We start from the raw sequence: 22,951 nt of genomic DNA on the forward strand, positions 1-22,951 counted from the left end.
TATTTTATTTTATTCAGCTTGTAAGTGTTCACTAAATATCTGGTAGGTACAGAGCACTAGGCATCTGAATGTAAGATGATATAAAAAGGCATGATAAGAAAATTAAATATATCAGGGTTGTTTTTGCTCAAACTTTCAAAGGTATAGAGCCAAACAAGAATTGTAAATTGTAATTGATATCTGGGGAAATTTAAAATTTTTAATTTTAAGTGTTCAGTGGGCCATTTTAAGATCTTTCTTATGTTCTTCCACAAGATTACTGAAATCTGTGCATCACAATCCTTCAAAATTTGGCATTCAAGAAGAAAAACTAAAGCCATTCGAAAAGTTTTTACTGAAACTAGAAGGGCAGTTGCTCGATGGAATGATATTCCAGGTAAATAGATCTGTATCAGACAAGACCAATTGGGCTTTTTATTTGATCCAGCTCAGAATTATAGTGGGATACTTTTATAGAATACTGTTGAGTATGTGTTGCTTTAAAAAGTGCTTTGGCTTGAAGCATTGCTAGTGCACTAAAATATAATTATTTCAGTATTTAACAGCAAACAAAAATAATAGTGTGCTAGTTGTATTTAGGAAGAGAGTTTTTTTTCCCTTCAATTCAAACTGTTCAAGGATCTTTGAGGCTATTCAAGGAGTTGGTTAAGCTTTTGGTATGCTGTTACTCTCTAGATTTAAGTTTGTAAGGCTACTTTTTAAACCAAGAACCAAACCTGTTGCCATCGTGTTGATTCTAACTCATGGTGACCCTATAGGACAGGGTAGAACTGCCCCATAGAGTCTTCAAGGAGTGGCTGGTGGATTCCAAACTGTGGTTAGCGGCCACAGCTTTTAATCACTATACCACTTTTTAAGACTTTAATTCTTCTTAGGCTCAGGAAATACAAGTCTGCATGTAGTTCCTTAGATTAAGCTTCACTTATAGTAAAATTAAGATGATAATTGTAAAAGTTTATCACACACTATATTTAAGTTTGTTTAGTAGCTTATTACTGAGAATCTAAATTTCTCTTTAATGTTTCCTGCCTAGGCCTGTATAGAACAACAGTTTGATTCTCTAAATGGAGGAGTATCTGTGTCAAAAAATAGCACTTTTGCTGAAGAATTTGCACATAGTATTCGCTCAATTTTTGCAAATGTAGAAGCCAAACTTGGTAATGTAAAATGCATTTTTTGGTTTTTGTTTAAAGTTTGCATTTTCTTGGCAGCAGAATTTAATTATGTTTGTTCTGTTTTTCTTTCATATTTTATAAGGAGAACCTTCTGAAATTGACCAAAGAGACAAGTATGTTGGAATTTGTGGACTCTTTGTGCTGCACTTTCAAATTTTTCGAACAGTTGATAAAAAGTTTTATAAGTCTTTATTGGACATCTGTAAGAAGGTAAGAACTTAGAACTTCATGTTTTCAATCTGAATAGATTAAAAAAAATTAGGTAGAAATATGTATTAAAATATATTTTATTCCTATTCAAAAAAGTAAAATTTAATACACATTTTTAAAATCTGTGAATTCCGGAGATAAGTAATGTAACAAATGAAATACCTCATAGCTGCACTTCCCGTAAATACATATTGATATACATTTTTCATTTTTTTGGTGTATGTTAACGTTCTACTTCTGCTACTAATACTACTTTTTTTCCTTCCTTCTTCTCCTTCTATTGCCCCCTCATTCCCATTATTGAAGTAGAAAAAATTTTAAATAACCTTTTTTTACAAGTTTGCTATTTTTTTTTACTTTAGATGAAGGTTTACAGAACAAACTAGTTTCTCATCAAACAGTACACACATTGTTGTATGACACTGGTTAACAACCCCATAACATGTCAACACTCTCCCTTCTCAACCTTGGGTTCCCTATCACCAGCCTTCCTGATACCTCCTGCCTTCCAATTCCTGCCCCAGGATTGATGTGCCCTTTTAGTCTTGTTCCATTCCACGGGCCTGTTCAATCTTTGGCTGAAGGTGAACCTCAGGAGTGACCTCATTACTGAGCTGAAAGAATGTCTGGGGGCCGTACGCTGAGGGTTTCTCTAGTCTCTGTCAGGCCAGTAAGTCTGGTCTTTTTTGTGTGAGTTAGAATTTTGTTTTATGTTTTTCTCCAGCTCTGTCCAGGACCCTCTATTGTGATCCCTGTCAGAGCAGTCAGTGGTGGTAGCCAGGCACCATCTAGTTGTACTGGATTCAGTCTGGCGGAGGCCATGGTAGATGTGGTCCCTTATGTTATTTCTGTGATGTCCAACAGATTTCAAAATATGAAATTTAGTTAGTGTGTAGAATCAAGTCATATGTGACCGTAAGAACTCAGCCTTTTTTATTTTTTGACTAGTGTAGAGTGAAAACCAGGGTCATGAGGATATAAGTTTTTATGTGCCTTTGCATATTTTTATTCATCTGAAAATTCATGAGTTTGTGTTTAATATTTAGGTGGAATAAAATAATTGTCGTGCTCAACACTAGATACAGAAATCCCTTAACTTTGTGCCACAGTAAAATATTTGTCCCATGTTAATGAGTATATTTTGTGGTTATTTTTTCCTGAAATGAATTCTGTCTTCCATTATATATTGTAGAACAGCTTATTATTTAGTCTATACTTAATAGTTTTTATTCCTTACTTTTACTATTTCAGGTACCAGCCATCACTCTAACTGCTAATATTATTTGGTTTCCCGATAATTTTCTGATCCAGAAGATACCAGCAGCTGCCAAACTTATAGACAGAAAAAGTCTTCAAGCCATTAAAATGCATAGGGATACTTTCCTGCAGCAGAAAGCTCAATCACTTACCAAGTAGGTTTTATAAGCAAGCATAATGAAAATATTAAGATATTTTATATTTTCAGATCTTATACTAAAAAGGATTTGCATTATAAAATTGAATGTACTTACTTATCTGAAAATGAAAACCAAAAACCTGATGCCGTTGAGTTGATTCCTACTCATGGTGACCTTATAGGACAGAGTAGAACTTCCCCATAGGGCTTCCAAGGAGCGGCTGGTGTATTCAAACTGCCAACCTTTTGGTTAGCAGCCAAACCCTTAACCACTGTGCCACCAGGGCTCTGACTTCCATGAAAATAATTTGCATTTTAAGAGAACAGGCTTGGCAATCTGCACGAGATTTATTTTCCAGGAAAACTCAAGTTTTTTGTTTTTTTAAGGTTTAGGCTTATTTAAAAAAAAGGCGTAGGCAATTTATACTTTATGGTATATGTATATATACGGGTTCTTTTTATCAGCTGTATTAAGTATTTTTTGTCTAAATGGAATGACAAAGTGAAGCCTCTGATTCAGTTGCAGTCGATGCCACTAAAAACAGTGTATCCGTGATGACTTCTGGAGAAGTTGGCTTCAACTTAATGCACTTCTTTTTTTTACCCTTTTATTTTTATTTTTGTCAAAGTAATATATGTGCATATTTAAAAAGTCCTAAAGGCTTAAAGTAAAAAATGTCTACTTCCTTTTCGTCTGCCAGTCATGTCCCCCAAAGAACATCTTTAACTCTTTGTTTCTTCTGGTATTTATAACCTAATTTTTTGTTAAACTTTTATTATGTTAAATTTTCAAACATACACAAAATACAACAGTATTAAGAGTCCCCCTGTTCTTATCACCCACCTTCAACAATTAAACTTAACGCACATTCCTGAGTATACTGCTAAAATCACATGAGGAGCAGAATGAAGATTTTTAGTGCACTCTGCCACTCGTCCTGTGCTGGTCACAGTTTTATCTGTGACATGGTTAAAGGCATAATAGAGGTACTTACCTACCTTCTCTTAATCCTGACTATCAAGGGGAAATTGGGCCGCTATTCCACAATGGGGGAAGGTGAAGTGTGTCTCTTATATAGGGGATCCTCTAGAGCATCTCTCCATATGCCCAGGTCCTGTGATTAAAGTCAGTGGAAAACTGCAACCCGACTTAGGCTGGACTGCTAATGGCAGCGATTTCAGAGGGCTCTAGTATATCCTAAAACAGAGGAATAAAGATGTTTGAGTTTAGAATAAGAGATAAATTCAGGAATATAAGGTGAAGGGACAAGGCTCAGGATTAGTAGCTGTAAGTAAAAAAAAAAAAGTATTTTAGTTATCGGAAGCTTGATATTCTTTCACGATGTGATGAGTTTGCTAAAAATGCCAGTATATACTTAGATTACATTAGTGACGGTTGTACCCAGGTTAAGGAAACCAGTAATATCTAGGCAATGGGAATTGGTAGTTCTGTTGAGTCCTTAGTGGTAAGATAACAGCTGGTGCCTCATTGTAAGAGGGCCACATACTGTAGTGTCAGATGAAGCTGATCAAGATTTAGAGGACCTGAGAACTTCGCCCTTTGAGGACTCATTGAAGTGTCTCTAAATAGTTTGACTTTTAAAAGAGAAACCTGAGAAATGAGGTGGTAGGTTTTTTAAATACGCAGGGGCCTTTCAGGTTGGAAAGGGAACAGATTTGACCTCTGTGGCTCCGGAAGGCTGAACTAGAACCAAACGATGAAGGTGTCAGGTGGTAATAATAATTGCCAACAGGCCCAAACTCTTAACTGTTATAACAGTCATTTTACTAAGGGCTTTAAACATGTCTCATGTAAACCCTCTAACAATCTTTTCGAGGGAAATAAAGGTAACAACTAATATTTACAGAGTGTTTACTCAGTGTAAGCTATTATAAGCTATAATAATTATTCCAGGAGCATCACATGTATTATTTCATTTAATCATTAGAAAATCTTATTAGGTAGATAGTGTTGTTGATGCCAACTTAGATGAGAAAACTGAAGTACAGAAAAATTAAATTTCCCAAGTTTAAACAGTTCATAGATGACAGAGCTGGGTGGTTCAGCTATAGGGCCCAAGCTGTTAGCTACTACTCTGCCTTTTTTTTTTTTAATCCCATTTTCAGATAAGGAAAATGAGGTTTAAAGAAATGAAGAAATTTGCAAGATCACCTAGTTAAGGAAGTGCCAGTGATGGGATTCAGATCCTTGCCAGCCTAACTCTAGAAACCTGTGACAGAGTTGTGTAGACTGCTCTGAGAGTTCATGTGTGATCCTTTACCACTGTTAGGTCAGTCAGAGATGCTGTAGAGGAGGCGAGTGTTACTCCGTAGGAGACTGAATCAGCTGGCTTTCAAATACCCATCACATGATAAAATTTTGTTTCCAAATTCTTGGATTTCAAAGATACACCTGTACAGTCACTGGAGAGCTACACAGAGGTGAAAGAGGCAGTTATCTTCTTAACTTCCCCTGCAATTCTGCCAGAGAAACCTAAAATCCACCTCATAAAAATGAAACCCAGGAGAAGGGAGATGATGTGGCCAGCAAGAGCTTTGTCCTAACATTTTAGAGAAAGCTGAGGGGGTGACTAAGAGCTGTCCCAAGGTCTGGCTCCTGAGTTGATTATGTAAGTGAAGAGGGAGTTTTAGAGGACAGTTTCCCTGTCCACACACTATACGCTAGACCCCAAGTGGCCAAATGCCCCAACTACCACCTTGACTGGGGCCTGGGGTTTATGAGTTGCTGCATTTTGCTTTTCATTCACAGCCATTTTGACACTGAAAAATAATGACTTCAGAAGTAGGGATATAAACCTTCATTTCAAAGCCCTAATGGCATATAGGTGTTAACACTGTTTAGTACTTTATATTTGGTCCAAAAAGTTGTTTTTTCCCCTTAATGTTTTTCCTGTTTGTACTTTAAAATGAAGCTGACAGACGGACAGGACCGTTGGCCATATTTGGACTCTGTCAATTTTTTTTTTTTTAACTTGAAACAGTTTCATTTTTACGCATTTACAAGACAGAGATCATCTGGCATCTCTAGGAGTGACGGGTGGAAGGACAGACAAATGTCTGCCTTTTCCCACAAAGTCTGATCTAAAACTGACTAAATGCTCTGTACTGTAAGCATTAGTTGCCTTCATAATGTTATTGATATGGTCGATATCAGGGAGAGCGCCATAGTCTAAGCCTCTTCCATCTGGTTCTTGCTCATGCCTTTTCCTTCCCTTCTATACGTTGTGTCCCTGTTGAGTTCTGATTACAGCCCCTTTCCCTCCTCTAAAGTGAAGATACTGTCCGAGGACTGTGCTTTTTTTTGTATTCCCAACTTTTCGATTGAATTCTTCACAAGTCAGACAATACATTTCCACATATTCAAGGCAAAGCCAGAAGTAGGAGCATTGATGTCTTTACTGTAATGGAATTCTGGCTCTGCAGGAAACCTTTTTTTCTCAGATTTGATGCCAGGGTTCACCTCCTCAAAACACATTTATTAAACAAGGTTTTGGGGTAGTCTGTCTTCACACTGAGTTCTTAAAACTGACAGATTGCCCTGCAGTATGGCCAGTCAACAGCTCAGGTTGGAATTCTAATCTTGATTGAGTTTTCAGTGACTTGTCCTGGAAAGCTGTCTTCTAGCTGATTCTGACTGGCAGTAGTGGGACACTTTTGTAGCCTATCTAACTGAAAAGTTTCCGCAAAGAGTTGGTGACATCAGATTCTACGAGGGGAGTTGTCCATTTTTTGCACATTAAGTTTTTAAAAGAAAAAAAAAAGGATACCTTAAATTCAGCTTGTGGGTTAAAAGTTCCTGTCTTGAGTGAGATGGTCTCAGTTGAGATGTATTTGTAGAATGATTCAGTGTTTGTAATCATCCTGCATAGTAGAGATAATTATGTTCATTATTGATTTAGTCTCTTCAGGATAGGAAAAAGGAGCACTGGTATCACAGTGGTTAGCGCTTGGCTGCTTACCAGTTGGTCAGTGGTTCAAACGCACCAGTGGCTGGCTCTGAGAGAGACAAGACCTGGAGATCTGCTCCTGGAAAGATTACAGTTTAGGAAACCCTGGAGGCAGTTCTCTGTCTACAGGGTTGCTACCGGTAGAAATCCATTCCACTGGCTCATGACAACAACAGCAGGACGGGAAAGCTTCCTGGATTTGGGTTTGAATCTCAGCTGCTTTCTAGTTGTATGCTCTTGGGCACATTACTTAACCTTTGTGTATGTGTACGTCAGGTGCTGCTTCTATAAAAAGAAGATAAGTGTACCTACCTGATAAGGCTGTTGTGAGGATTAAATGAGTTCGTTTGTGTAAAGTGCTTAGAATGTGGCTGGCACATTTGAAAGCATTCAGGAAAGGTTAGCTTTTATATTCAGATTCTGACCACTTGCACTGCTCCTACTCTAGTTCAAGATGTCATCTTCTTTCTTCTGCATTATTATAGTAGCTTCCTAAATGTTTTCCTACTTCTGCCCTTGTCCTCTTTATAGTTTATTTTTAAGACTATCTGCCAAAGTGATATTGATACCTCTTAAAGCCAAAGATAGATCCAGCCACCCTGCTCAGATCCTTTAGTGACTTTTCCATCTCACAAAGTCCTTACTCCCTTCAAGGCCTTACACAAATCCTGCCCCCTCCTTTACCTCTCTGATCTTTTCTGTTCTCATCCCTGCTCACTGTGCTTCAGTATCGACTTCGTTATTACTTAAACATACCAGACACACTTCCTGTCCTAGGACCTTTGCTTTTGTTACTTCCCTAGAATTCTCTTCCCTTAGGTATTTGCATGGTTTTCTCCTTCCCCTTCTCTAAGTCTTGGCCCCAGATCACCTTCTCGCGGAGCCTTCTTTGACCCACTCTATTTTACCCTCCACCGCAGTTCCTGTCCCTTCTCCCTGATTAATTTTTTTTCCATAGCACTTATCATTGTTTGATATCCTAATGATTTTAATTATCGATTCTTTATTGTCCAGCTTTACTGTCTAGAATGAAAGCTTTAGGAGGCAGAGATTTTGTCTGTTTCGTTTACTGCCGATTTCCCTGTTTTGCCCTCAGTGCTGAGAAATAGCACCTGGCACGCAGTAAATATTTACTGAATGAGGAAATTGTATATGTCTACCTGATATCTGTTTTTCCAAAATCAGGCGGATAAAATAGCTGCTGCCAAGAAATATTCTAATCAGTATTAAGAAATGGCAGTAAGTTTCCTTTCCTGTGCTGAGTAACCTCACTATTTTTCTTTGTTAGAGATGTGCAGTCTTACTACGTCTTTGTGAGCTCATGGATGATGAAAATGGAATCTATTTTATCCAAAGAGCAGAGAATGGATAAGTTTGCTGAAGACCTCACTAATAGATGTAATATTTTTATACAGGTACTTCCATCTTATTACTTAAAATATTTTGGGGGTCACTGTTAATCCAGTTGACAAGAGTTACAGAGATTTGGGAAAAATTGGTAAAGGAAGGATATGTTTTTGTTTTTAAAACTGAAACTGAAATGAAAATTGATTTATGTTTGGATCTGTGTATGACTCATTAATTTAGATTTTCTAATATATTTAAAGCTCTACATTTCCTTCAAAGCATAGCTTTTTAGCTGCATTCCATAAGTTTTGATATGTTGTATTTGTACTGTCCTTTATTTCAAAATATTTTAAAATTTTCACAGTGATTTCTAATTTGATCTGTGGATTATTTTGAAAGGTTTTTCTTAATTTCTGAATATGAAGATTTTCTAGTTATCCTTTTGTTATTGACTTCTAGCACAAATTTCAGTATTTTGAAATTTGTTGAGAGTTGCTTTATGATCCAGCTTATGGTCATTTTTGGTAAACATATATAGTTGAAAAGAATGTGTCTCTTGCATTTGTTATTTGTAGTGGTCTATATGGAGCCTTGGTGGCTAAGAGCTCAGTTGTTAACCAAAAGGTCGGCAGTTCAAATCCACCAGCCACTCCCTGGAAACCCTATGGGTCGGTTCTACTCTGTCCTGTAGGGCCACTATGAGTTGAAATCACCTCCACGGCAACAGGTTGTTAGTGTCCTATATACATCAAATAGATCACGTTATTTATTTTGTCTGCTTGCTCATCAGTTAGTTGATAGCAGGTAACTGCTAGTTGAGTTAGAATCTCCCACTTTGTCAATTTGTCTCTTTGTCCTTGTAGTTCTGTCATTTTTGTTGTATATATAAATATTTAGAATTGTTTTAGCTTCCTGGTGTGAACCTTTTATCATTATGAAATGTCTCTTTTTAACTCAGAGTTTTTGCCTTAGGCCTCTTTTGTGTAATATTAACATAGCTCTTCCAAATTTCCCTTTGGTTAACGTCTTTATGGCATATCTTTTTTGGTCATTTCTACCTTCCTGTCTTCTTATATTTACTGTGTATCTTCCTGTAAGCAGCATATATTTCCCCTTAGTATGATAATCTTTGTTTTTTAATTGAACCGTTTTGTGTGTATATCTTTACTGATACTTTTGGGAGTTCAAACTACCGTGTGACTCATGGCTTTCTATTTGCCTCATCTGCCAGGCGCTCCTCGGAAACTCTATTGGGCAGTTCTACACTGTCCTCTAGGGTCGCTATGAGTTGGAATCGACTTGACGGCACTGGGTTTGGTTTTTTTTTTTTGTGGTATGTCTGTGTCCTTTTTTCCTTTCTTGCTCTCTTTTGGATTGTTTTTTTTAATCAGTTTATTTCTCCCTCTTTGTGTTAGTTTGTTATTTCTATATTCCTTTAATGTTTAATGGTTACTCCAGAGAATTTAAGATGCATTCTTGACTGACTTAAATCTAACCTAAATTAGTAGTTTTATCACTTCCCAGATAGTGTAAGAGTCTTAGAACATTTTATTCTAGTTATCCCCACTCACCTTTTGTGCTGCTGTTGTATATTTTGATTGCATATATATTTTGAACCTCACAAAATGTCGTTACTGTTGTTGTTTTTATAGTCATTGTTCATTTAAATTTACCCGTGTGTTTACCTACTCTGTTGCTTTTGCTTCTCACCCTTGCATCTGTCAGCTTTCATCCATCTACTTGTGAATATCTGTTAGCATTTCCTTTAATATGAGCCTCTGGTGAAAATTATCACAGCTTTTGTCAGCATGTGTGTTCGTTTCAACTTCATTTTTGAAGGCAGTTTTGCTGAGTATAGAATTCTAGGTGGACAGCTTTTTTTGTTTTAGCATTTAAAGGTGTCATTGTATTGTTTTCTGGCTTCCTTTGTTTTTGTTGAGAAGTCAGTTTTCAGTCTTGTTACTTCTTGAAGATAATGTGTCTCTCTTTAGTTGCTTATAAGGTTTACATTTTGTCTTTAGCAATATCATTATGACACACGAAACGACATTATTATGGTTTTCTCTGTGTTTTTGTTGCTTTGGATTTGTAGAGCTTCTTGAATTTGTGCAACATTGTCTCCCATTAACTCACAAGTGTTGCTTCTGCTTTATTTTCTCTCTCTTCAGCTTCGTGTAATCTGCTGTTAAACCCATATACTGAGTTCTTAATTTTAATTACAGGTAGTTCCCAGTTTATGACAGGGTTCTGTTCGGGCGACTCCATTGTAAGTCGATTCTGACGTTATGTCGAATACCTTATTTTATTTTGTTTTTTATTTTTATCATTATTGCCTTTTATTATCAGTATCTCTATAAATCATAACATTGAACATCTAAACATTTGTGAGAGAACATCTAAGAATGATAACATCAGCAAATATTGTACTGCAACATTGCATGTAGTACATATTACTAACGATAAAGATAAGATGTAGCAAAAAAACCTCCAAATGGTCGCAAGCGTGGTTAGTCATTAACTTGGATATGTCATAAGTTGGGGACTACCTGTATTTTACAACTTTTCAGTTAGCTTATTTTTAAAAATGGTTGCCAGTTCTCTTTTGAAATACTAATTTGGTGTTTTGTTTTTTTCAACATATATTAGCATAGTTATTTTGAAGCCCATGTCTGATAATTTCATTATCTGGATATTTCTATTATCTGTTGTTTGTCTTGGTTTTTGGATATGTCTTATCTCTTTCTATGCCTGGTTATTTATTATAGAGTGCTAGACACTTATAAAAAAAAGAGCCATAGACACAGTTTGAAGATTTGGATGGTTTTCTTTCTCTGGAGAGGATTTATGTTTTCTGCTGGCACACAGCTAGTCTAGGATAGCCATTAACCCATATCACCTCAACGCAGTCATGGATTGAAATGATTTGAAGCAGGACTTTAATCCTTGTGAGGGCTGGTCTTTTTCCACTTACCCTTAACTTTTAGAGGGTAGTCCTTTAGGATCCTAACCCAAAGCTTAGGTGGTTTACCAGGACTCCTCCTCTCCTTGATGGGCCATGAACTCCCTGTGAGACAGTGTCAAAAGATATGTTTGGTTCTCAGTCTTCATTCTCTACTTTTGGAATGGGCAGGTACCTCTAAGGGAAAGCAGCCCCAGATGCCAAGCTCGCTTCTCTGGATTTCTGTCTTCTCCCAGATTTATAGTTCTTTATTTTCTTGATACCTCCTTGATTTCTTCCAGGAGATTTTTCTGAAATGTTTTGCCCAGATTTTCTTGTTCTTAGTGGAAGGGTTGGCCCAAGTTACTTACTCTGCCATTAATGAAACACAGCCGCCTTCCCAGTTTAGATGCTTAAATGCATCCTCCACAAATTCTTCATGAATTAACGGCCATCTGGGAATGGAGTAGTGTGGACCCAGGAAGTCTGCACCTTAAGGCCTCCTCCACTCCCCGCAAAAAGGAACGCCCCTTTTCTGCCTGTGTAAAGTATATTTTTACTATTCTTGTTTCTGCTTTTTTCTGTTTCCCAGCCCTGTGCTAGGGCAGAGTCTAGTGTAACAACCCTGTAGCTGACAAAGTGGGACATGTGGCCCTTTCCTGCTTGATCCCCAAGCTTTGGTCTTATTGGGACCTTTCTCAGAATGCTGTTGTCCTTGCCATTTCTTAATTCTGTTAATTTAATACATCAATCTTAATCTCTTCACCACTGAGCTGTTATTGGTTCAGAGAAGCCCCACCTCCAACCCCACATTATCACTCCTGCAAGCCACTTACTGATGGGAGAGTATTTTATTTCACATACGACGTGGCAGGAAAAAAGTTGAGAGTCACTGGCGTCTCCCTACCTTCTTGGCTACATCTGTAACAGTAGAGTTTGGTTTCGTATCTAAACTGTATGTGTATCTTATTTTAGTCCTTTGTATACCCAAAGAATCTCCATTATTAGTGTTTCTATACGTCCCTTTTAAGACCAAATGAAAAAAAGTATATGAGAGGTAATATTTTTTTCTCTTATTTTCTTATTCCATCCTGTTTTCCTGAACTTACTAGCATTAAAATTTTCATTAACCATCACAAGACCTATGCTTCCTTTTTGAATGGTACGGTGGAAGAGAATCTGTTCTCATTGGGCTGGAAGGAGAGATAGCTTGATGCATGATTAGAAACAAGGTTGCTATTAAATGCAGTTGAGTCAGTCTTGCGTCATGGCACCTCCATGCACAATGGGATCGGACCATTGTGATCTGTAAGTATTTATTGGCTTATTTTTTGAAACAGATCACCAGGCCTTTCTTCCTAGTCTGTCTTAGTAGGCAGGGGAAATGGTAATAGATGGACAGTGGGGATTCCTATAGGTGAAAAGGAAAGGGGGGATTGTCTTGGGACTCAGAAATACCTCTGGATATCTGTTTTGGCTAGAGAGCAGCTCTGTTCCTCTTTCTGCTCTTCAATTCCTAGCTTCTTAGAGTCCTCAGCTCTTGCCTTAAGGTATAGTAGTGCATAGGCATCTTTATCACCCTACCTGTCTGATAATGTCAGGATGAATGGATGCTTTTTCACATCCAAATTGTTTATCTGAGTTTTTTTTTGGTTTTGTTTTTTAATGGAAAGAATCTTTCACCTCAGTTGCATCCTATGATTTCATCAGTACAAAACTTCTGGTACATTATAGGTGGTCAGATACATTTTTTTTTTTTAATAATTTTATTGTGTTCTGAGTGAAAGTTTACAAATCAAGTCAGTCTCTCACACAAAAACTTATATACACCTTGCTACATAGTTCCCAATTACTGTCCCCGTAATGAGACAGCCCGCTCCCTCCCCCCACTCTCTCTTTTCGTGTCCATTTCGCCAGCTTCTAATCCCCTCTACCCTCTCATCTCCCCTCCAGGCAGGAGACGCCAACATAGTCTCAAGTGTCCACCTGATCCAAGAAGGTCACTCCTCACCAAGCATCCCTCTCCAGCCCATTGTACAGTCCGATCCATGTCTGCAGAGTTGGCTTCGGGAATGGTTCCTGTCCTGGGCTAACAGAAGGTCTGGTGGCCTTGACCACCGGGGTCCTTCTAGTCTCAGTCAGACCGTTAAGTCTGGTCTTTTTATGAGAATTTGGGGTCTGCATCCCACTGCTCTCCTGCTCCCTCAGGGGCTCTCTGTTGTGTTTTCTGTCAGGGCAGTCATTGGTTGTAGCTGGGCACCATTTAGTTCTTCTGGTCTCAGGCTGATGTAGTCTCTGGTTTATGTGGCCCTTTCTGTCTCTTGGGCTCGTAATTGCCTTGTGTCCTTGGTGTTCTTCATTCTCCTTTGATCCAGGTGGGTTGAGACCAATTGATGCATCTTAGATGGCTGCTTGCCAGCATTTAAGACCCCAGACTCCACTCTTCAAAGTGGGATGCAGATTGTTTTCTTACTAGATTTTATTATGCCGGTTGACTTAGATGTCCCCTGAAACCGTGGTCCCCAAACCCCTGCCCCTGCTACACTGGCCTTCAAAGCATTCAGTTTATTCAGGAAACTTCTTTGTTTTTGGTTTAGTCCAGTTGTGCTGACCTCCCCTGTATTGTGTGTTGTCTTTCCCTTCACCTAAAGTAGTTCTTATCTACTGTCTAATTAGTGAATACCCCTCTCCCATCCTCCCTCCCTCCCCCCTCTCATAACCACAAAAGAATGTTTTCTTCTCAGTTTAAACTATTTCTCAAGATCTTATAATAGTGGTCTTACACAATACTTGTCCCCTTTTGCAACTGACTAATGTCACTCAGCGTAATGCCTTCCAGGTTCCTCCATGTTATAAAACGTTTCACAGATTCCTCACTGTTCTTTATCAATGGGTAGTATTCCACTGTGTGAATATACCATAATTTATTTATCCGTTCATCCATTGATGGGCACCTTGGTTGCTTCCATCTTTTTGCTGTTGTAAACAGTGCTGTAATAAACATGGGTGTGCATATATCTGTTCGTGTAAAGGCTCTTATTTCTCTAGGATGTATTCTGAGGAGTGGGATTGCTGGATCATATGGTAATTGTATTTCTAGCTTTTTAAGGAAGCCAGATACATTTTTAAGGGCTGCTTTGAAGTTTAACCACGATATATAACATTGTCTCTATGGGGAAAAGTTATTTCAAATTCTTAAGATTTGGTTTTAAAATGAACTTTAGAAACACTAAGTATTGTTAAGGTGAGTAATAGTTATTATTACATAGAGAATTAAATCTTGAAGAAATGAAATCTTCTTTATGATTATAATGAGTGTTTATTTTTTTACAGGGCTTCTTATATGCATATGGTATTAGTAACATTATTAAAACCACAATGAATCTCTACATGTCCATGCAAAAGCCAATGACCAAAACTTCCGTTAAGGCATTGTGCAGGCTTGTTGAACTTCTTAAGGTAGGGTTCAGATTATTTTATCTTGAGAAATGAACAGAGTTTCAATTAAGATGGTCTTAATAAAATTTTACTTCTTGGATTTCTTTTGTTTTATATGAGAACAGAAAATTATGGGAAATGGTACTTGTCTCACATGTGGGTAAAGGAACTACCCATTGAAAAAAATTTCTGAGTAACATCCTGTGAATGGCCATTATATTTCAACTTTATTGATAGTTAACATGTAGTGGGAGAGAAAAGAAGGAAAATGAAAAGGTTAGCTTAAGGAATATTACTTAAGCTTTATTCATAGATGGTTGAAGCATGTTACATGAGTTTAAAAACATACCCATGTAACATCATCCATTATCGTACAGTGTTTAAATGAGTATAAGACTAGTTAACATGAGGCTGTTTATTTGGTAATATTTATAATAATTATTTAGAGATGTGCTGTCATTTAGAAAAGGTGCTGTAATCTTGTGATTTGAACAGTAGGCTCCTTGTAGAGGTGGCCAAATGAATTAGAAATCTAAGTGCACTTTTGCATATATTAAAAAATAAAACCCCTTGTGGGTAGGAGAGTACGTTTAACCTTTTGTGAAAATTGAAGCTAAGATTTGCTGGTAAATTTCTGCTAATAATAGATTTGTTTAGAGAATAAAGATTTTTTGGAGAGTGTACCTTTGAATTTCCAGCCTTCTTTAAGATACATTGAGTCACATTTATTTTTATGAAATGTAAATATTGTTATTGGGTGCCACTGAGTCGATTCTGACTCATAGCAACCCCCATGTGACAGAGTAGAGTTGCCCCGTAGGTTTTCTAGGCCGTAACCTTTACTAGAGCAGATTGCCAGGTTTTTTCCCCCTTGGAGCCGCTGGTGAGTGTGAACCACCAGCCTTTTGATTAGCAGCTGAGCACTTAACTGTTGGGCCACCGGGGCTTCATGAAATAGAAATACAGAAGTATACGTAAAAACATATATGTATCTCCTTAAACATATGCATAGATAAATATATATACATATGTGTGTATTATTAGGAAAAAAACAGTAAAACAAACACTAAAATATCCACTGTACACAGAACCAATATTTTAAATGTTCCTTGTGTGTCCCTCCCTGCCCTCCTCAAAGGAAATCGGTGTCCTGATATTTAGGCTTCTAGTTGCCTTGCATTTCTTTTAGTTTACTGCATATGGATGACTCTATAAACCATACATTGTTTAGTTACATGTTTTGAAGTTTATATTAATGGAGTAATAATTTATGCATTCCGGGACTTTCCTTTTCCGCTTAAAATTTTGTATTTGAATTCCTCCATATTGGGGTGAGTAGCTAGAGTTCATTCATTTCCACTGCTGTGCGGCTTTGCTGAAGATGGGTTGTTTCCAGTTTTTGCTATTTTAAATAATACTTCTATTCTTACATATTTCTTGGTATAATTGTGCAAGAGGTTTTCTAAGGTATATACCTATGAGTGGATAGTTTTATTATTTCTGTTGGTTATAGTTCATATTAGTTTATTTACTCATATGGTTCGCAGTTCTTCTTTGTGAGCTCAGGACTGTTGGAAATTTATTTATATGAATTCCTTGAGGTCTGGGCTAATGGTAAATTCCTCCAGAGAGGCACCAGTAATTTGGGAGCATTTTAACTAAAATCTCAGTTTGGCATTTTTTGGGCCACAAAAGTAATGAATTCTTACTGAAATCATGGAGAAATATTTTCTTAGTACTCAGCACCAAGGCCAGGATGAGCACATTTTCTTAGCATTTACTTCTGTGGAACAGGTTTCTTTCCAAGTTAATCCTTTCTTTGAGGGTAGTATTTTCTAGAGTCTGGACTTAGGTGGAGGTCTCAATTTGACTTCTTACCTTACGACTTCCTCTCCTGTCTCCATTCCTCAAGTGTGGATTCAAAACTAAGTGCTCTGGGTCATCACAGAGTGGCAGAGCTCTTCAGGGCAGCTGTCAAATTCATTGCTTGCTTACCTCTGTAGAGTTATGCTTGCTTGCTATTTAGGCCTCTGATAAATTCCCTTGCTTTCATGTAAGCTCACCTGTGCATTTAAAGAGATTTAAAAACGTGTTTTCTGTAACAGTTTCAGAAAGGTTTGCAGTTCAAATCCGCCAGGTGTTCCTTAGAAACCCTATGGTCCAGTTCTACTCTGACCCACAGGGTCTCTATGAGTCGGAATTGACTGGATGGCGATGGGTTTTTGGGTTTATCAAGCATTTACTAATCCTGATATTTTTTCATTATCTTGGATATTCTAGATGTGTTGTTAAAATTGTGCTTCTTACCTTTCAGTATTTTTATTTTTTCTTTATTGCATTAGCTAAAACTGTCAAAATAGAATTAACTAATAATTATAATAATACTCTATTTTAGTCTTGATTTTATTTATAATACTGATAATATTTAACCATTAAGTACGTTTGGAGTTATAAGTTGAAACTGTAGTCACATCCTGTTAAAGTAGCTGAGTATTCCAAATTTTTTTGCATTTTTTTTAAGGCATGTATGTTGAATTTTATTACATTTATTTTCATTACCTGTAAAAATAGCTTGGGGGAGGTGTCTGACCTCCTCCAATCCCAGAAGGTGGACGGAGAACCAAGATCAACAGCCCAAGGCCGATTCCTGGGAGGCAGAGGTCAGACACGCCTCCTCTCTCCACCATCTTTACTAATTCTGACATCAGCTGTCCCTTACACAGCACTCTTTCTGCTGGGTTCAGTAATTTGTTGCACTGACCACACAGAACTCAAAGACCATATTCATGATTATGGGGTTTATTATAAGGGAAGTAACAGTTAAAATACAGGCTCCGGAATACTCAGAATACAGTTCTTTCATCAGGACAGCCTCTCCCCAGCTGTGCTTGCAGGCATGCTTCTCCCTTGCAGTCTCTGCCCAAGGGCACTCAGCTTTCTCTCTCCATGGGCTGGGAAGCCCACCCTGCCATTTCCTGCCGCCAGATCTTTGCTGCTGGTCTGTCCTTCCTTGGTGGTGGTGGTGGGCTCCTCTTCTCTGCTTTGGAATTGGCTGTCATTTAAGGCAAAAGTGACCAGTCCCCTTGGTAGGCCACAGTTACCCAATCACACAGTCATCTGGGTGGGAGTTACAAGACCATGGCCTAGAAAGGTCACACACAAAAGTAATTAATTGCACTGCATTACTTAAAAAAAAAAAAAAAAAATTACTTCTAGAGCTCATTAAATCCATTCATACAGCAGGTATTTATTGAGCTCATGCTGTTAGCTGTGCACCCTGTCAGGCACTGGGTATATAAACAAAAACCCAAACCTGTTGCCATGTACTTGATTTCATCTCGTGGTGACCCCATGTCTTATAAAATAAAACTGTTCTGAAGAGTTTTCTTGGCTGTAATCCTTATGGACATGGATTGCCAGACCTTATTACCGAGATACTACTGCATAGGTTCGAACTGCCAGCCTTTAGGTTAGTAGTCAAGTGCAAGCTGTTTGTACCACCCAGGGACCTCTAGCGGTGAACAAATAGTTGTGGCCTCTATTTGAAGATTAGTGATGTCTAGAGTAATAATTAAAAAAAAAATCCTATCTTGAGTCATCCTTATATTGCAACGATATACCCTATTTGGTAAAGTATATATTTATCGTATTATAAAAGCATATTTTTTAATAGTGATAGAATAATATCTGACACACGTAGTACTTACCATTTGCCAGGAACTGACCTAAGTGCTTTAAATGTATTCACTCTAATCCTCAGAATAACTTGGTGAAATAGGTACGGTTATTATCCCTGTTTCACAGATGAGAAACTAAGGCGACCAGAAAGATTTTGTGATTTGCGCAAGGTTACACAGTTAAGTAGTGATGGAATTGAATTTGAACCCAAGCAGTCTAATTCAGGAGTCCATAAGCTTAAGGTCTCCATATGCCTCATTCATTTTTTTTTAAACAACTTTATTGAGTTATAATTCCTGTAAACTGCTCTCATTTAAAGTGTACATTTTGATGTGTATGACGAATCTGTATACCTGTGAAACACCACCACCATGATCAAGTTACAGAGCATTTCCATAACCCTCAAAAATTTTTTCTTGTGCCGCTTTCAGTCCATCCCTCCCTCCCTCTGCCCTCGGCCCCAGACAGCCAGGGACCTGCTTTTTGTCTCTGTAGATCAGTTTGCATTTTTGCGAATACTATTTAGATAGAATTATTGAGTATGTATTCTTTTATGTCTGATTTTTTTAATTCATCGTAATGATTTTGAGATTCATCCACGTCTCATCCTTTAAATGTTTGCATAGTATTCCATACACTGGAAGTGCTGTCATTCATCCTGTCTTCAGGTTTCTTTATTACCCATAATACTGTGACCGTCCTTGTTCATGTGCCTTTGGGTAGCTGTACAAGTAAATAAAGTAATTTAAATAATAAAAGTGAGTGTGAAGCTTCTTAAAAACAGTTACTATGCACGGAATTCCTTCTAATTCTTTCTAGGCAATAGAGCATATGTTCTACAGAAGAAGCATGGTCGTGGCTGATTCAGTTTCTCACATAACACAGCACCTTCAGCATCAGGCTCTTAATTCTATTTCTGTGGCCAAGGTACGTAATGGTTATTTTTTCAGCTTAGTTATGTTATCGTTGAGTTTGCTCTTCCGTTTTAGCCAGTTTTCTCTATTCTTTCAAATATAATATTCTCAATCAATTTTCTTCGATTTTAGTTCTTCATGGTATTTTGTGATTCTTACTTAAAATTATCAGGGTCGTCTTTCCCTGAAGTTACAGCATCTAATAATTAATGTACCTCTGTCAAAAATGACGTTGTATTAACTTTTGACATTTGATAAGTATGTTTTAGGAATGATTTGCTATTAAATTAATATGAAAATTTTAAAGTATGCCTAATAGATTTACTATCTCTGGTAATGCCAAGAAATAACGCAATACAAGTAAAGCGTACAATACTGTCAGGAAAAGTTCAACATGGAAAGTATTTGTCTACAGTCTCCTAAATTGAACTGTAGAAAAATACCCTACAAGTTTTTCTTCACAGTCTCCTGTTACTGCCTCAGAAACAAAACTAACAATTTCCTGTTTTCTTTTATCATTAAGAAAAGAGTAATTTCTGACAAAAAATACAGTGAACAGCGTCTTGATGTCCTCTCTGCTCTAGTTTTGGCTGAAAATACACTAAATGGACCAAGCACAAAGCAAAGACGACTAATTGTTTCTTTGGCACTAAGTGTTGGCACACAAATGGTAAGTGTATTGCTATCATGAAATGAAAATGAGGCCTGAAATTTCACAGTTGGCTTGTTAATGACCCAAGAAATCTGTTCTTACTTTAAATGCAACTTCTGTGCCTCTTTTTCCCCTCCCTGGTAGAAAACATTTAAGGACGAAGAACTCTTTCCGCTTCAAGTGGTCATGAAAAAGCTGGATCTTATCAGTGAACTTAGAGAACGGTAAGTAAGACTAGGATACTTGAGTAATGATAGTCAAGACATGGAGCTCATAGAAGCATGAATTTTCTTTTTAGTGTAGCAAAAGAAGTAAAATCCAGATAGACGGTTAGTTCCTCTGTGTGACTCCCTTGCTATCGTGACCAAAATGACACTGTTTAGGGATCGTACTGCTTCGGCTTTGTTTATCCGTCACGGATATAACTTCTGGAAGAACTCGTGAGAAAAAGCAGATGCAGCCTCAAAAACCATAATACATATTGTGGTTGTTGTGAGGAGGGTCTCTACTGAACTTACAAAATTGCTACTTTAGCACAACGTTTAATCTATTTGTGAGAGACTTTAGAAAGCCATGACACATAGCCTTCTATGATTTTATTTTGCGACATGAATTTGAATTACATTGTTGGTAGTCGCTAAGTTCCGAGTAGAAAGGCTCAAAAAAAAATTTTTTTTTTTTTTTTTCTGTACTGAAGGTTGACAGAACAAACTAGTTTCTTATTAAACAGTTAGTACAAATATAGTTTTATGACATTGGTTAACAACCCCATGACATGTCAGCACTCTCCCTTCCTGACCTTGGGTTCCCTGTTACCAGCTTTCCTGTCCTCTCCTGCCTTCTAGTCCTTGCCCCTGGGCTAGTGTGCTCCTTTAGTCTCATTTCGTTTTATGGGCCTGTCTAATCTTTGCCTGAAGGGTGAACCTTGGGAGTGACTTCATTACTGAGCTGAAAGGGTGTCTGGGGACCATATTCTCAGGTTTTCTCCAGTCTCTGTTGGGGCAGTAAGTCTGATCTTTTTTAGTGAGTTAGAATTTTGTTCTGTATTTTTCTCCAACTCTGTTGAGGACCCTCTATTGTGATCCCTGTCAGAGCAGTCCGTGGTGGTAGCTGGGCACCATTTAGTTGTACTGACTCAGTCTGGTAGAGGCCATGGTAGATGGGGTCCATTAGTCCTTTGGACTAATCTTTCCCTTGTATCTTTAGTTTTCTTCAGTCTCCCTTCCTCCTGAAGGTGTGAGACCAGTAGATGGCCACTCACAGGCTTTTAAGACCCCAGATGCTACTCACCAAAGTAGAATGTAGAATGTATTCTTTCTAAACTATGTTATGCCAGTTGAGCTAGATGTTCCCCAACACCATGGTCCCCACAGCCCTCAGCCCAACACTTTGGTCCTCAGGGGATTTGGATGTGTCTATGGAGTTTCCATGACCTTGCCTTGTACAACTTGTGCTGGCTTCCCCAGAATTGTGTACTGTGTTACCCTTCACAGAGTTACCACTTACCTATTGTCTATTTAGTATTTTTTCCTCCCCTTCCCCTACCACCACTTCCCTCCCTTGTAACCATCAAAGATTGTTTTTTTGTGTGTGTAAACCTTTTCAGGAGTTTTTACAGTAGTGGTCTCATACAACATTTGTCGTTTTGTGATTGACCTATTTCACTCAGCATAATGCTCTCCAGATTCATCCATGTTATGAGATGCTTTGCAGATTCATCATTGTTCTTTATCATTGCGTAATACTCCATTGTATATATGTACCACAGTTTGTTTATCCATTCATCTGTTGATGGGCATCTAGGTTGTTCCCATTTTTTTGCTATTGTGAACAATGCTGCAGTGAACATGGGTGTGCGTTTGTCTATTTGTGTGATGACTTTTATTTCTCTAGGATATATTCCTATGAGTGGGATTGCTGGATCATGTATTTCTATGTCTAGCTTTCTAAGGAAGCACCATATCAGTTTCCAAAATGGTTGTGCTATCTTGCATTCCCACTAGCAGTGCATAAGAGTTCCAGTCTCCGCGCAGCCTCTCCAACATTTATTATTTCCTGTTTTTTTAATTTGTGCCAGTAATGCTGGGTTGAGCTGATATCTTATTGTGGTTTTGATTTTACATTTCTCTAATGGTTGGTGATTGTAAGCATTTCCTCATGTGTCTCTTAGCTGCATGAATGTCTTCTTTGGTGAAGTGTCTGTTCAATTCCTTTGCCTATTTTTTAATTGGATTATTTGTCTTTTTGTTGTAGAGGTGTTGGATTTTCTTGTAGATTTTAGGAATTAGACCTTTGTCTGATTTGTAATAGCCAAAACTTTTTTCCCAGTCTGTAGGTTCTCTTTTTACTCTTTTGGTGAAGTCTTTTGATGAGCATAAGTGTTTAATTTTTAGAAGATCTCAGTTATCTAGCTTATCTTCCAGAGTTTGTATGTTGTTGGTTATGGTTTGTATCCTTCTAATGCCGTGTATTAGGGCCTCTAGTGTTAATCCTACTTTTTCTTTTATAAACTTACAGTTTTGGCTTTACATTTAGGTCTTTGATCCATTTTGAATTAGTTTTTGTATAAGGTGTGAGGTATGGATCCTGTTTCATTTTTTTGCAGGTGACATCTGGGTTTGCCAGCACCATTTGTTAAAAAGATTGTCTTTTCCCCATTTGATGGACTTCAGGCCCTTGTCAAAGATCAGGTGATGGTGGATGGATTTACATCTGGGTGGGTTCTCAATTCTGTTCCGTTGGTCAGTGTATCTGTCGTACCAGTACCAGGCTGTTTTGACAACTGTAGCTGCATAGTAGGTTCTGAGGTCAGGTAGTGCGAGTTCTCCTACTTTATTTTTGTTCTTCAGTAGTGCTTTACTTGTCCTTGGCTTCTTCCCTTTCCACATAAAGTTAATGACTAGTTTTTCCATTTCTTTAAAGAATATTGTTGGTATTTGGATATGGATTGCATTGTATGTGTAAATTGTTTTGGATAGAATTGCCATTTTCACAATGTTGAGTACCTATCTATGAGCATGTATGTTTTTCCATTTATGTAGATCTCTTTTGGGTTCTTACAGTAGTGTTTTGTAATTTTCTTTGAATAGGTGTTTCACAGCCCTGGTTAGATTGATTCCTAAGTATTTTATTTTTTTAGGGGCAATTATAAATGGTATCGTATTCCTGCTTTCCTTTTTGTCGATCTCTTTATTGGTGTACAGGAATCCAACTGATTTTTGTATATTTATCTTGT

General features: G+C 37.7%; 1 protein-coding gene across 2 annotated transcripts in view; it reads left to right on the top strand.

The window, feature by feature from the left end:
• WASHC4 (WASH complex subunit 4) overlaps nt 1-22,951 on the top strand; it is a 69,091-nt gene that overhangs the window by 16,415 nt on the left and 29,725 nt on the right. For both annotated transcript variants that reach the window (XM_049884231.1, XM_049884232.1), the window contains 9 exons: nt 256-376; nt 1,034-1,157; nt 1,258-1,385; nt 2,637-2,797; nt 8,038-8,164; nt 14,368-14,493; nt 18,970-19,077; nt 19,588-19,734; nt 19,861-19,940. In XM_049884231.1, the coding sequence (XP_049740188.1) occupies nt 256-376; nt 1,034-1,157; nt 1,258-1,385; nt 2,637-2,797; nt 8,038-8,164; nt 14,368-14,493; nt 18,970-19,077; nt 19,588-19,734; nt 19,861-19,940 (1,122 nt within the window). The remainder of the gene's footprint in view (nt 1-255; nt 377-1,033; nt 1,158-1,257; nt 1,386-2,636; nt 2,798-8,037; nt 8,165-14,367; nt 14,494-18,969; nt 19,078-19,587; nt 19,735-19,860; nt 19,941-22,951) is intronic.

Source organism: Elephas maximus, chromosome 4 (genome assembly GCF_024166365.1).
Source record: "Elephas maximus indicus isolate mEleMax1 chromosome 4, mEleMax1 primary haplotype, whole genome shotgun sequence".
Taxonomy (NCBI): Eukaryota; Metazoa; Chordata; class Mammalia; order Proboscidea; family Elephantidae; genus Elephas; species Elephas maximus.